This window comes from Rhynchophorus ferrugineus, unplaced genomic scaffold (genome assembly GCF_030347505.1).
Source record: "Rhynchophorus ferrugineus isolate W39M unplaced genomic scaffold, kcgeb_rfMv2 rfM10, whole genome shotgun sequence".
NCBI classification, from domain to species: Eukaryota; Metazoa; Arthropoda; class Insecta; order Coleoptera; family Curculionidae; genus Rhynchophorus; species Rhynchophorus ferrugineus.
In genome coordinates this window covers 14,922,274-14,937,368 of record NW_027472589.1, presented here as the reverse complement: position 1 = coordinate 14,937,368, position 15,095 = coordinate 14,922,274, and the positions used below count along the sequence as shown (strand labels likewise).

At 36.5% G+C, this 15,095-nt stretch overlaps 1 protein-coding gene across 1 annotated transcript in view; it reads right to left on the bottom strand.

Moving 5' to 3' along the window:
• Positions 1–15,095, bottom strand: part of mgl (low-density lipoprotein receptor-related protein megalin) — a 262,661-nt gene that overhangs the window by 1,209 nt on the left and 246,357 nt on the right. The window contains exons 23-47 of the mRNA XM_076416595.1: positions 13,666–14,083; positions 12,099–12,430; positions 11,790–12,041; positions 10,663–10,824; positions 10,267–10,607; positions 9,899–10,214; positions 9,441–9,681; positions 9,187–9,384; positions 8,942–9,132; positions 8,493–8,888; positions 7,667–7,892; positions 6,568–7,611; positions 6,368–6,517; positions 6,111–6,314; positions 4,937–5,547; positions 4,526–4,820; positions 4,217–4,446; positions 3,936–4,158; positions 3,537–3,874; positions 3,184–3,474; positions 2,949–3,131; positions 1,669–1,836; positions 1,363–1,606; positions 1,079–1,302; positions 924–1,020 (exon numbers count right to left, since the gene is read on the bottom strand). Coding sequence (XP_076272710.1) covers positions 924–1,020; positions 1,079–1,302; positions 1,363–1,606; positions 1,669–1,836; positions 2,949–3,131; positions 3,184–3,474; positions 3,537–3,874; positions 3,936–4,158; positions 4,217–4,446; positions 4,526–4,820; positions 4,937–5,547; positions 6,111–6,314; positions 6,368–6,517; positions 6,568–7,611; positions 7,667–7,892; positions 8,493–8,888; positions 8,942–9,132; positions 9,187–9,384; positions 9,441–9,681; positions 9,899–10,214; positions 10,267–10,607; positions 10,663–10,824; positions 11,790–12,041; positions 12,099–12,430; positions 13,666–14,083 — 7,375 coding nt within the window. The remainder of the gene's footprint in view (positions 1–923; positions 1,021–1,078; positions 1,303–1,362; positions 1,607–1,668; positions 1,837–2,948; positions 3,132–3,183; positions 3,475–3,536; positions 3,875–3,935; positions 4,159–4,216; positions 4,447–4,525; positions 4,821–4,936; positions 5,548–6,110; positions 6,315–6,367; positions 6,518–6,567; positions 7,612–7,666; positions 7,893–8,492; positions 8,889–8,941; positions 9,133–9,186; positions 9,385–9,440; positions 9,682–9,898; positions 10,215–10,266; positions 10,608–10,662; positions 10,825–11,789; positions 12,042–12,098; positions 12,431–13,665; positions 14,084–15,095) is intronic.

Below are 15,095 nucleotides of genomic sequence, written 5' to 3'. Positions count from 1 at the left end.
ATATAATGTTTATATTAAAAAAATCTGAAGAAAAAAGGCAACTTTTTTTTACAAAAATACATTTGAACTACTTCCAATTCATTATCATAATCTGATTTTAAACAATAAAAAAATGATAACTATAGGTCAACAACCAAAAAGTACTAAATAAGGGCATTCATCTATATGTACTCCTTAAGACAACCGAACAATTAAACTTAGAAGCAAAAAAACTTGTTGTAAATACCCAGCAAGTTGCTTGGAATAATATATCACCAATTGAGAAGAAAATTAAAAGAATGAAATTATTCCAAAGTAATTGACGAAATGGAAGATGAACACAAAGGTTGAAAAGGAAAATTAAAAACAAATCCATAAAGAATTATTTGTGAAATATAGTAGATATTAGCAATATTATCATACATTAAAGTAACGATGCTTGAGATAAATAATAATGCAAAATTTCGTTGGAATGAGCAAACCTAAAATAAAAGAAAATAAAGAAAGGATGTTTTGTGAAAAGCGATATAAATAAAATTAAGTTTTTCAGATTAGAATCCTGAATAAGCATCAGAGATAGTTCAGAAATGATTGTTTATAAGAACGATATATATTGATACTCTATACTTGATTCATGGAAGTATATGGATAGTTCCCAGTATAATTAGTGCAAATATTCAACTAAATTTTCCGGTTTTCTAACTTTCCATAGATAAATAAGTTTTTAAAGTTACTTTTACTTTGCACTTTGGTCATAAGTACTTAGCCAAATAAGTATTATACATTGGAATAAAAAAGACCTGTTAGTGAAAGGGTTACAGTTAAAAAAATATAACCTAAAATGATAAGATAAGATATAGATAAAAGATGAGGCAACTACCTTCATTTACGAAGACTATGGTCAAATAAAAATTATGGATGAAACTTGTTATTATAATACATACCTATGTGTTACGCTGGATGGTGCTATTACGGCACTAGGTGGTTCCGTAAATGTTTCTGATTTAGATTTGGGAAGATCTGATGGTACCTCGTATAGTGCTAAAATAAAAAAAAAACATGAAAAATCGATCGCCTAACAACAACAACTAAGACATACCACTGCTGCCATTGCCCATCATTTCTGGATTATTTTGCACGGCATCGTACATGGGATTGTGGAAGTCCCTGTTCTTACTGTTGACCGGATCCAGGCTATAGGCCACGTCCAAAGGTTCTGGCGCTCCTGCGCCTCCTAAACTATTGGAACCAAACTCTACATTGGTTCCTTGACGGAATGAAACACTTTGACTGCTGGCCAACGATCCTAGACCTCCTTTACTACTATAACAATAACAAAAAGTCAACATAGATATTAATTCCATTACTGAACATATTACTTACAAAGGCTTCTTGCGTATAAAGATCCAAACTCCAGTAGCAGCGGCCAGAATTAATATAACAACAATGGGGACCACGATAGCAGTCGTGTTAGTTTCCCCAGCACTGCTTCCATGTGCAAGGACGATATCGCAGAAACGACCCTCGAAGTTAGGCAAACACTCACACAACAGTTCTCCAGCCTCGTCCTCCCGGCATATTCCACTATTTTGACATTCACAGATTCTTGGCAGAGCCCTGTTTACTTCTGTTGATGATAAAATATGACATTAAACAATATTTCAACTAGCGAAGGGATGTTTAGCTTACCAATTGGGGCGTCACAAATAATTTCAGCTTTGGTTTTATGTGTTGGGATAACTAAAGAGTCGGGACATGAACAGCGGTGACCGTTAGGCACTATCAAGCATAGATGTGAACACTGATTGTTCTTGCATGGGTTTGGAAGTGTAGTATTATATCTTTGGTTATGTAACACTGTAATAAAAACACCATATTATGATTTTTAGTTGAAATTAATCATGAAGAAAAAGTAAATTAGTGCTTTCTTTTTTTAATTCTTTATGTTATAGGAAAATGCAATAGAGATCCCTTAAAAAGTTCTTGGCATGATACTATGGCTCAATGGAAAAATGCCAAGTAATGCCCATAATATTTCACGGCATAAAAAAGTAAGGTATTACACGGGTAAGAATAGAGAAAGTTTCGGTTCTACTAGTAGTAGTGAATACCCAATTATAAGTGAAAATACTTAACACTGCTTTATAAACTAGTTACAAATATTTGCCCAGATGTTATTCAATACAAAGTTGCTAGGTGGTCATGCCCGAAACCCTAGTCAAAATTAATTAATTTAACGCGACAATTTGCCTAACTGCTTGTAGGGAATGAAGGCACGTTAATAACTGCTGAAACCTGTTTGGTACACTAAATTTTCATAGAAAATATCAATCAAATGCGAGTAATGAGGCAGAACAAGGAGTCTGAGATAAAATCTACACCTACAGTACGAAAGCAGGAACTAATAGGAAAAAATCAACTTTTTGAGGAGGCTGAGTGTCCATTATAAGACCGCATATTGATCAGCAAGTAAGTGGATATCATATTAATATACTGAAATTTTTAATGCGATTACCCTTTAATGTCCTAATAAAATGATGTAAAAACTAAAATGATACAATTATTTTGTCATCCCTAAAACATGCATTAAAAAATAACTTACTTTAAATAACCCAAAGGGTGTTTCCCCTTAATACAAAATTTTATAAATACATACATATATATATATATATATATATATATATATATATATATATATATATATATATATATATATATATATAAATATATTGACACATACTTTAAATATATAGGAAAATAAAGCACTAATATTAAAAATATGCTTCATTTCTTAAAATATGGGTAAATACTAACATATTGAAATAAAAAAATACATGAAGAGAATATAAGAACGCAAATAGAGATATGGTTGAGGTTATATTTGAGCCCAGACGACTAGACCGTGAAAAATATAATACAAAATAATAAACTACTGGCTAGCAGCTGATTTAAAAAAAAACATTAAATACCTTTAACACTTGATGGTCTCAACAGGTCTCGTTGCACTACTACTGGCACTCCACGTCCGAATTTATCGTGCTTGATCACCTCTCCCGAATCTTTGGTTACCCAGAACAAATTGCTCTCGAACACATCCAGTGAAATTGGATGTTTCAGTACTTCACCTCTCAGAACGACCTTCCTCATGGAACCTATAAAGTCATTATTTAGCCAGAGAATATACTCGAATAACCGAGGACCCACCATCAGGTTTCATGGACTCGATTCTGTTAAGTTTGGTATCGACCCAGTACATAGTGTGGCCTTGGTCGTAATCGATAGCCAATCCCGTTGGATGCCGGATGTCGTCAGTAATGAGGGGCCTCCTTTTGGAACCGTCCATCCAGGCCATTTCGATTTTCGGGGCTGATCCGGCGTCGCTCCAGAACATACGTCCAAGTTGCGGATCGAGGACCAGGGACGTAGGACTCTCTAGGCCTACGTTCACCAAAGCTCTTCGGTATCTACCATCAGTTTTAGCAACCATAACTCTTCCTGTAATATATTTTATATAAATAATGATGTCGATCACAGTTTGGAAAATAGTGGTGAACTACCTTTCGGCTTGGACCCAGCTCGATCGGTTTCAGCCCAATAGATGTTATCACCAACCCAGTCCACGGCTATGGCGGTTGGTTTGGATATAGCCTTCATCTCTAAGTCTTGCGGGAAGCCAGTTTTCACTTTACCGTCAAGAGCCAGCGGTAAGTAGCTGCGTTTGATGGTTTTGAAGTAGGAGTCCGCCCAGAACACCATATTTGTATTGGGATTATAGTCGATGGCCTCAATGCGCTTCTCCTCACTGATAATGCCCTTTTCGTCTCTCATTTTCAGATCCAGAGCTCGTATCTCTGGGCCATTAGCAAACAATAATTCAGTATTCTCGGTCATAGCTCTGGAAAATTAATATTTTCAAATAAGTATCGAAAAATATAGAGTTTCACATAACGACTTACCTGCAAACTCCCGATAGTTGATCAGAAAGCATAAAACCATCTTTACACGAGCATCCATACGTGCCATTCAGGTTGGTGCAAATTTGCGAACAATGATGCGTTCCGGTAGCACACTCGTCAACGTCAGAACAAAGTTTCCGATTATCTTTCGATATAATGAACCCGGAGAAGCAGGTGCAAATATATCCACCGCCAGTGAGGTTCAAGCACTTATGTTCACAGCCTAGAATAAAACCAGTCTCGTTTAAACCATGTTAAGGATGGATGAAAACAAAAATTACCTCCTCGGTTGACAGGATTGCATATGTTGTTATGGTGGCAGCCGAGCTCATCGGAACTATCTCCACAATCGTCAGCGAAATCGCAAACTTGCTTCTTTTCGATACATTTACCATTGGCGCATTTAAACTCGTTGAAAACATTACATGGTATGGATTTCTTGGCGCACAAAGTCATGTTGTTTTCGTCGCTACCATCTCCGCAGTTATCGACGCCATCGCATAACTGATGCCTGTAAAAACAATGATAATATTACCTCATCAATATTTTACATCAGCATTAAAAATATATCAAATTCTGGTTAAACTTACCTAGGTATGCACTTGTGGTTCGAACATTGGAATCTTCGGAGACTATCACAGTTGAAGTTGGTGCACAATGACGGTGCTTCATCGGAATTATCGCCACAGTCGTCAGTTCCGTCGCAGAGATCCGCTTGGTTGATACAAAGGTGGTTGTCGCATTGAAATTTGGATTCTGGACAGTATTTTCCACCGGGGAACTTTGGAGGGCAGTTAATTTCATCGGACATGTCTCGGCAATCTCTGTCGCCGTCACAGCGAAAATATGATGCTATACAATGACCAGAAGCACACTGGAACGTACCTGGAACGAAAATATATTTGAAATGGGATACTTTTGGGTGAGAATATAAAGAATTAATATATGTAAGTTAAAGAAGTTAAAAAAAGTGAAAGTTCTAATGATTCAGGTACAATTACCGTTTTTGCATTGGAATCCATTGCAAGATAACTCATCCGAATTATCTCCACAATCATCTTCGTGGTCACACCTCCATCTCGATGAAATACATTTGCCATTAGCGCACTGGAATTCCGATTCGGAACACTGACGGTACACTCCCTTGCACATATCCTCCAATTCGTCACTGCCATCGCCGCAATCGTCTGAGAAGTCGCAGGTCCATTGTTTGGGGACGCAACGATTGTTTTTGCATTTAAAATCGGTTTCGGGGTTGCAAGATTGGCAGTTTTCGGGTAATTCGTCGCTGTTATCGCGACAATCGTCTTTGCCATCGCAGAACAGCCATTTGGGGATACAACGATAGTTGGCGCGACCTGGACAGCGTTGCCAGCCGGTGGTGCAATTCTTCTGGCGACAGATATAGGCGGGTTCGTCCGAATCGTCTCCACAGTCATTATCGAAGTCGCACATCCACAGTTTCGGAATACATTTTCCGTTCTTGCAGGCGAATTCAGTAACGTCGTCGCATTTTCTGTTGTGGCAGATAGCGGGGTCTTCATCCGAACCGTCCTTACAGTCGGCATCACCATCACATTTCCAACTGTTCAAAATACATCTACCATTCGATCTGAAATAAAGATAATGGAAGTTTTATTTTTTAAATAAATCATTGGGTATTATTTTCAACAAATGCAACCACAACAACTTTCTCACTGACTTATGTGGCAAGACTGTGTGTAGGAAGAGATCAGAAAACGATCCGAGGCCAGAGCGGTTGTAATCGATCCCCAGTAATACCCAGAGTTGATAAAGAAATGTTCACATTTGTCCTACTTCACCAATAGCAAAGTATTGGTTAACTAGACACTATCTTCAAGTGCCAATAAAAGATTGGGGATAATTATATTTCAGCGTTATGAATAAAAATCTGTTAGTTATTATCTATTGGTAGTGTCAATTGATGGAATTAAAATATAGACAAAATTTAACATAACACCTCTTATAAAATTTCACAGCGACACTGAAGCAAAATTATAAAATGCTTAAGTTTATGCTATAGAGTGCTAATTGAACTTTCTTTCAAATGTAGCGCATTCGTTAAAAGTAAATTAAGGAGATCCAATAATAGATCACAACAAGGAAAGGTGATCTTTAAAGTTCAAATCGAGTTTTTAAAGTAGAGAACTTTACCTGCACTTCATTTCTAATTCTGGACATTCTTTGTCACAGTTTGCTTCATCAGAATTATCTCCACAGTCATCAGTGCCATCACAAATAGTTGCTGATGGCGTACAGTTGTTGTTTTTACACTGGAACGTTCCATTACGACATTGCCTTGGTGGACATGTCTCTGGTTCATCAGATCCATCTTTGCAATCCTTTTCTCCATCACACCTGCAACATAATACTTTAGATACATCCTATCAATAACTGTACAGCAATCTTACTTCCAGAACCAAGGGATGCATTTCTCATCATTGCCCTTACACTGCCATTGTCCTTCTGTGCAGTTAGCGATGCAAGTCTTACTGTCTGGTGCAAGATAAAACTGGTTGGGACAAGCACACACATAGCTAGTCTCACCTTCCTCTCCATACCTATAGTCATAGTTATATTACTTTCGCATTAAAAAAAATTAAACACTTACCCTTCGATGTTTAAGTAGCTTGAAGCTGGTGGTGGCGCAATGAGACACAAATGCGAGCACCCACCATTGTTGGTACCACAAGGATTTGTATATGGTAGTTGCCTCAGAGGATGAAGCACGTGGATATCGTAGGGCTTATGGGTAGTATTGCGAAGAATCATTAAATCCTTACCAGTGAATTTATTCGCTCTGGATATCGATTTTAAGTTCCAGTCTGTCCAATAGATATAATCGTCGAATAAGGTAATAGCGAAGACATGAGGAACCGAACTTCCTGAGAGCACTACATGTCTATGACGTCCCTCTAAGTCCGTGAATGCAATGTAATCCAAATGAGCATCAGCAAAGTATAATCGGTCAGTGAAAAAGTCGATGGTTAAGGCGTTGGGCCAGGCAATGTCATTTTCCCACGTTAAAATCCTGGTGAAATTCGACCCATCCATGCCCAACTTCCCGATATAAGCTTGCAAGTGCCAGGAGGTGAAGTATAAATAACCAGTACCGGGATGCACCACCAACGCCCTTGGATCTGCAATGCTCGTCTTCAATGTCTTCCTGTTGGTACCGTTCAACTCAGCGACGTCCAAGTTCTTCGAATGCCTGTCCAGCCAGTATAATTTCCTTCCGATCCAATCGATAGAAATGCCCTCTAAGCCATGCGAATCGTGACGTATGATTGGTTCTTTTTCACCGCCTCCGATATCCGTCCTGAAGATCGTCTTAGCGGTAACATCACAGAAATACATCTTCTGTTCCATGTAGTCGAAATCCAACGCTACCACGTTCATTAAATCTTGATGCACCAAGTTATAGACTGAGGCATCGACGGACATATTCCTGATATAGTACTTGTTGGTGAAGACCAACCATGGTTGGGTGGAATCCTTTCGTTTGCATGTGTGTTCATCTGGTTCCCGTTCATAGAAGTGATCGTTACATTTACAGTAAAAGCTGCCTGGTGTGTTGGAGCAGTACTGCGAACAGACGCCTGGTGTCTCGATACATTCGTCGACGTCGGTACAGGCTTTACCATCTTGAAGCAATCTGAAGCATGACTCGTTTTAGTTAATAACATCACTATTTAAAAGGTTTTCCTTACTTGTATCCTTGATTACACTCGCAATAATAACCAGTTAATGTGTCAATACATTTATGACCGCATTGATGAATCTCCACTTTAGCACACTCGTCCACGTTACAATGTAGCGGCTCGTCGGATTCATCAGTACAATCAGCTACTTTATTGCACACCAAGTGTCCATCGATGCACTGACCATTGTTACAGCGGAATTGAGTGGAATTAGGGCAAGTAGCATTTTCTTTTTCTGTTAAATAGAAATATTACTTAACATAAAATATCAAGAGCATGATAATACATTTTGTTTAATAATATATTTGTAGTATATTTATTTCTATGATATAGCGCTTAAAAAAAACGACCAAGGATGGTTCTGAAATTGGAAATGCATTTGTCTAAGATACTGTGACTGGTAACAAATAGATACTAGTTTCGCGAAATCCACTAAAAAAACAAATCGATACTATACAAGATAAGAAGAAAAACAAAATGGTAAACAGGAATGGTGTTGAAATTATTTATATAATATAGTCTACTTATTTTTTGATGAAATTTATGATGTGTATCTAAAGTAGATTAGCTGAATTCAGGCACAATTCATTGTGGCTCAGTTTGATATTAATAAATAGGAGAGTAAATAAAATCATTCCAGTGAGCATACATTTATCCAGAAAAAACGGTTTCCAGTTCACTTTTAAGAAGAAGTATAAAGTAAGAAGTATATAGAAACACTCTTCTAATAAAATTAAATATTTGTATTCTTTGTAACATATGATAGCTGAATTTTAACAATCAACAAGGAGAAAGAAGAGTATTCAATATGCTACGGTAGTAAAAAAATACATACTACAATTAACTTCGTCTGAATGATCTCCACAATCATCTTCACCGTCGCATCTGTATTGGTTCCTGATACATTTAAAGTTTTGGCAAGTAAATTCGTTGGGTCCACAGGTCTTGTACTGAGAGTTACACTCCTTGCCTTCGTCAGTTCCATCACCACAATCGTTGTCATGATCACAAAGCCAACCCTTGTTGATACAGCGCCCATTTCCACACGTAAACTGATCTTCTCCGCATGGTTGAGGTGACGCACAGTGATGTAGAGTTGCATTTTCATCAGCACCATCGATACAATCAGGATCACCATCGCACAACCATTTCTTAGGAATACACTGTGCTCTGCCCCAAGCCTTATTTGCTTCACAGGTAAATTCATTCTCTTCGTCACATTTTCTATCATCTGGACAGAGTTGGTAATTAAATTTAGCATATAATAGCCAGAAATGTACTTACTGCATTCATGCCTGCTATCTTCATCACTGTTATCCAAACAATCATTGTCGCCATCGCATATATAGATTCTAGGTATGCAGTTGCCGTTATCACAAGTAAACAGATCACCAAAACAAGTTCTGCCGTCGCTCTTGCAATATTCTGGAGGCTCATCCGCTCCATCTCCACAGTCATCATCTCCATCACAATACCTAACCAGATTGTACTGTTAAAAAATATCGCCGTCTTTATTGAAATCAACTTACCATGTAGCAGGAATACAACGATGATTCGAACACCTGAAACTATTCTGGGGACATGTTCTTTGGGCGCAGTGCAAGGGATTTTCGTCAGAGTTGTCACCACAATCATTGTCTCCATCACAAAGCCAATAAGGTTCCACACAGATATTTGTTTTCTCGCATTTCAGGTGTTTTGGCGGACAAGTCGTATTCTGTGGGCATCTGCGAGACGAAGAGAGATTGCATATTACAATTACCAGTTAAAATCGTCAACTTACCTTTCGTGAGTTTCATCAGACGTTATATTATCCTTGCAGTCGTTCACACCATTACAAACTTGAGCCATAGGAATGCACCTGTAGTTTTGACAAGTGAATTCTCCCGGTGCGCAAGGTGGATAGTCACAATCTATTTCATCCGAACCATCTTTGCAGTCGTTCTCGTGGTCGCATTTCCACGATTTGAAGATACAACGACCATTAGCACAGCGGAATTCGTTTGGTGAACACGAATGGAAGGCTGAAATTAATTAATTGTATTAATTTACATAAATTAGGACAGTAGGCAAGGTATTAGACAAGTTTTAAAAGGGATATTGTGAGAGATTGTGAGAGATTGTAAGAGATGTGGTTAAGTGGGGAAACAAATATAGTATTGGTGTTATTTGATTGTTCGAATATAAAAAAATCCAGAAAGACCTATGACAAAATGTATATGCTATACAAGATATACTTACAGCAATACTTGGTGTCCTCATCAGAATTATCTCCACAGTCATCTTCGCCATCACAAGCCCACATCCTAGAGATGCATCTACCGTTAGCACAATAAAATTTGCTTGAGTCACAGGTCATGTTCTTCGCGACGCACATTCTGCCTTCATTGACCAGTTTGGTATTATCGTCACATCGACATTCGGTTGTACCATTCGGAGCCGGATGACAGCTCTGGGCGCATCCACCGTTATTGATGTTACAAGGATTTTCATAGCATGCCTGCTTTTTAGGCGAGAAAACTTGAATATCTCTGGGACTATCTTCCAAACGTTTGACCTAAAATCATCACAAATTACCCTAAATCTCTATTATAATCAATGATTATTACCATTTCAACCATATTTGCACCGGTGTGTTTTTCAGCTCGATATACACCCCGCAACTGAAGATCCGTCCAATAAATGTAGTCATAGAAGATGGCAATAGAGAACGGATATATAGTAGCCGATATGAGCACTTCCCTGTTCTTTCCATCCATATCGCTACGTTCAATCTTTTCTCGAACCGCATCAGTCCAATATAACTTGTTCTCGTCAAAGTCGATTGCCAAACCGCTGGGTTGTGCCAGGTTCTTGTCAATGATGACCTTCTTCAATGATCCAGCCATCGTGGTGCGTAAGATCTTACCGGATGTACCAAATTTACCCCAGTCAGTGTAATACAGAGTTCCTGAATTCACATAAATAATTAGAAGATTGCCTTAAAACCAAATGGCAGTACTAACCATTACAAGGATCAACAACAATAGCTCTCGGACGCTCCACTCGTGTTATCATCACTACGTCGGTACCATCAAGATTCATGGCATAGATGCTACGGTTAGACGAATCAGTCCAATAGATTTTCCGTTGGGTCCAATCGTAAGCAATACCTTCGGGATTGATTCCTGGAAATTATTTTTAAAATATTGTAAAATTAATTATATTATTTCTTGATTCTTAGTATAATTGGTTGCCTGCACGTCCAAATAATATATCTACATGACAGAAAAAAACACCTACTCAGATTAATTCAAAAATAAAAGTATCGTTTAATTGCACCTTAAGATAGAGGGCTTAAGGCAAATATTCGCGTGTTCATATTTATTTAGGTTCTTATATTTATAAATATGTAAAATATTTTTAAAATATCAGGTCTTCCGCGATTTCGTGTTCTATTGTTTTTTATGTGGTGGCGTTTTTAGCCGTTTGAAAAAAAGTTTATAATGTTTTATAGTTTATAAACATTTTCTGATAAAATGGTTGTTAAAAACGGCAATTTGTGGTCAATTTGATTCCGGTAGTGTTAGTGATCGGTGTACAATATCACACTATAGGGTAAGTTTAAATCTTTTCAAATACTTTTGTAATATTTTTCACAATATGATGTAAGTTATTATGAATTCATTTATGCTTATGGTTAATTTTATTATATTGTTGAGTTTTATAAAGAAAAACTATTATAACTTTCACAATTCATCGTCCTTTCAGTAATGATTATTGGTAAATCGCAGGAAAATTTGATTTTGTGTTATGTGAGCAAACGAATTTAACGTTTTAATTTTTTTTTGCGCAACGGTGAAATATTCTTAGTATATAATAAGTAATAATTTGATCAAGTAATCCTAATAGTTAATTACTAATACGAGTGTGTATATTGCACAAAGCACTTGACATATTTCTGTTTTTTAACCTCAAAATTTCCTAAATTTAAACTATATAATGAACTATTGGTTTGGTTGCATTTTGTTAATATATGAATTTTGATTGCTTTGAATTTATTTATATATAGTTACATTAGTTTAAAATTGGAAAATTTTATATTTCAATGCCCTAATCGCCTATCTGTACAGAAAGAATGATTGCATTATACCTTTATTCTTGATATTGACTATGTTGTTGGCATCAGGCTTAGTGGCGTGCATTTTCGCTATCCTTGCCCAAGGCCTGATTTGTGTAAAGAGTAGAACATCGTTTTGATAATCGAAATCGATTCCCACGACGTTAGTAAGATTTCCGATAGGAGCAAATGGTAAAGTGGTGTCTTCTGGAAATATACTTATACTTCTTATTTCCGTACGAGTAGAGAATACCACAAATTCTTCGACGGATTCGCATTTCTTTCCTGCAAATTGAGTATTAGTGTAATTAGGGGGTCGCTTTTAGAGAGCCGTAAACTTACCATCTTCCGATATTCGTCCGACAGCACAATCGCATTTAATCGTACTTAGAACTCTACTATCGTCATTAACCGCCTCAGGTGGGAAGGAGAAGCAAAGCTGTTCGCAATTACCGTTTCCATATTTCCGACAGGGGTTGGTGTCGTCCGTCGGCTGATTGGTGATGTCGAAGATGGCGATATCTCGGAGCTTGTCCAGATTGGTGCGGACTCTAGTCGGTACCGAGGTGTTGCCGGGCAATTTAGATGCTTTGAACAGGGCTCGTAGGTTACGATCGACCCAGTAGACGTCGCTCTTGTACACAGCTATTCCCATAGGATTCGGCAGATTTCGTCTAAAAAGAAAAATGTCTCGTTATGTCTTTTTTCATAATTGCTCTTTGTTTAGTTATTCGTTTAATAGTTTTCTTAATTTTTTAAAAATATTCTCTTGATTTATGGTATACAACGACACGTAGATCGCTTCAATCAGTGATCTTCTGTTAATCTTATAAACTAGTTTTATACTTAATTTAATTACTATTCTATGTTATGTTATTTTAAAATCTATTCTGTGTGTATTAATCAGGTCACACTGCACAATTAACACATCACACAATTAATCACACTAGGTAGTTTCATTAGCTCTTTCAGTTCTTTTGTGGCCTTGTTGAATTTTTTTTGTCTTCAGTTCTTGCCTTATTACATATATATATATATATATATATATATATATATATATATATATATATATATATATATATATATATATGTAATATGCAGTATTCTCCTTTTCTGCAATTTCCGATTTAATTATGGATGATATGAGGTTAATTTTTTATGGTTATTACTCTTGTTTTTATTTGTTATCTATTTTAGTTTGGAGAACCAAATTTGGTGATATTAAACTGTCCAGTGTTTCTCTTACAATATCTAGTTAGTTTTCGTATTATGCAAGAAGGCGGTTTAGTTTTGTTCATAATATTTAAATTAAGATTATTGGCGAGTGATTAGATGATAAATCAAAGTGTGGTTCAGCTCTACACATTTTAGTTTCAATATTTTTTGGGACACAGATATCAATAGTGTCGGGAATTTTATATTCTGCCGTTTTTTTCTGTTGCTGTAGACCTTTTCTTGATTGGCACTTACTTATTACTGTTTGCAGTTTGTACCAAACTTCGACTTAGCATTCAGTTAATAATTGCGCTGAGATATACTGATCGAAAAATAGCAATACCGTTGAAAGAAAGAGAAAATGGTTTATTTATACTTGTAGTATTTAAAACATTTGTTGAATTGGATCTTTTAATTAACTTTTCGAGCTCACTTTTATTCGATTTTTATCTTCTCGGTCTACTCAGAATGAATTTTTCGAATATTGAGATTATTTAGGTCTTGATATCTGTTTATCTCAGTAGTGTAACCGAATATGTTTAATGATGTTTAATGTACCTTAGGTTTGGTGTAATTGAAAATTATTTGTGGCAGTTTATAAGCTGTAATAGACATTGTAACTTTGAATAAACATAATACCATATTATGTTCACGATAATGTACAATATAAAACATAAAGGATAAGAAAAATTACCTTATGACTTGTCTGCTACCACCACTGAAGGAAATCTTCTGAATCATGTCCAATTTCGAATCAACCCAGTAAACATCGTGCGTACTCATGTCAATGGTCAGATCCCTAGGATTGCTGATGCCGGAAGTGACAAGGGACTGCCAACCGGATCCGTCCAAATAGGCTTTGCCAATTCGCGGGTATTGACCATAGTCGATCCAGTAAAGGATGCGTTTAATTGGATTCACGGCTAGTTCTCTGGGAGAGTCGGCCGTCGTTTTCACCAGGACCTTTCGATGGGTACCATCTAGCCAACAGACTTCTAAGTAGTTCTCGTGGGGGAATACGTTGGTGAAGTAGAGATTGCCCGCTATCCAATCGATTGCCAATCCTCTGATTCCATTGCTGCCGATACCGTCCTTGATAATATGTTGAAGTTCTGAAAAAGACAACATTTGTGAAAGTGAGTTTTATTTGTTTAGATTTTCTCGATATTTTTCAAAGATATCTGTGAATATCTGTGGTACTTAGAATTCCAACTGATAGTTCGATATTTTAAACCTTTTAATTTTGGTTTGAACGAGAAAGTAAAGGAACTGTAGAGTTTGCCGCATTTGCGAATACTTAGCAATTACCATGAATGACAACATTGTTAATGTTTCTTCGGGGGCTGTATTTGCTATATGTGATATCATAACACGCCCAAGAGATGTTAGAACTTCATAAGAGTTCATTTCTAAAGACGCGACGGTCAGACTCACTACGTTCTTCGTATTCAGTTTATTTTAACATACCGTGCTTGTGTGGCGCCCAAGCTGAGTTTCATCAAATGGTGAGTTTGTTCACAGAGTATTCCAGTTTTCTTTTTTTAATTCCCATTAATTATTTATTAAATCTCCATTTATTATGTTCTATTTGTTAATTTATATTTATTAGTGTTGATTTATCATAATTCTATTTATTATATTCGATTTATTATTTTATATTTGTTATTCTCTATTCATTTATATTTGTTATCTCTGCTTCCCTTGATCTCATTGCATGTCCATTACTGTTAGTGTTACAGTATAAGCCGGTACGTCGTTATTTTCTCTTCGTACCGTGTCCACATGACATACTTCATCTTAGGAAAGTTTATCATTGCTATCCGTTACCGTTATTGTCTGTTTTATAATGATTGTCCGTTAATGTTATGTTGTTTGTTAACCGTATTGGTTATTCCATAATTGTTATTGCCTATCATTGTCACCGTTTAATTGAGATTATTAATACCATCCGATACTATTATAGCTGCCAGTATTTTAACTTTCAATATCGTCAAGTTTCAATATTACCTGACATTAGAAATATCTATCGTAATGATCACTGATAATTTCATTATATTTCATGTATATTTTTACTTTTACCATTGTCATTGAAAATTGGCAAAATTAGGTACGTTTTCATTATGT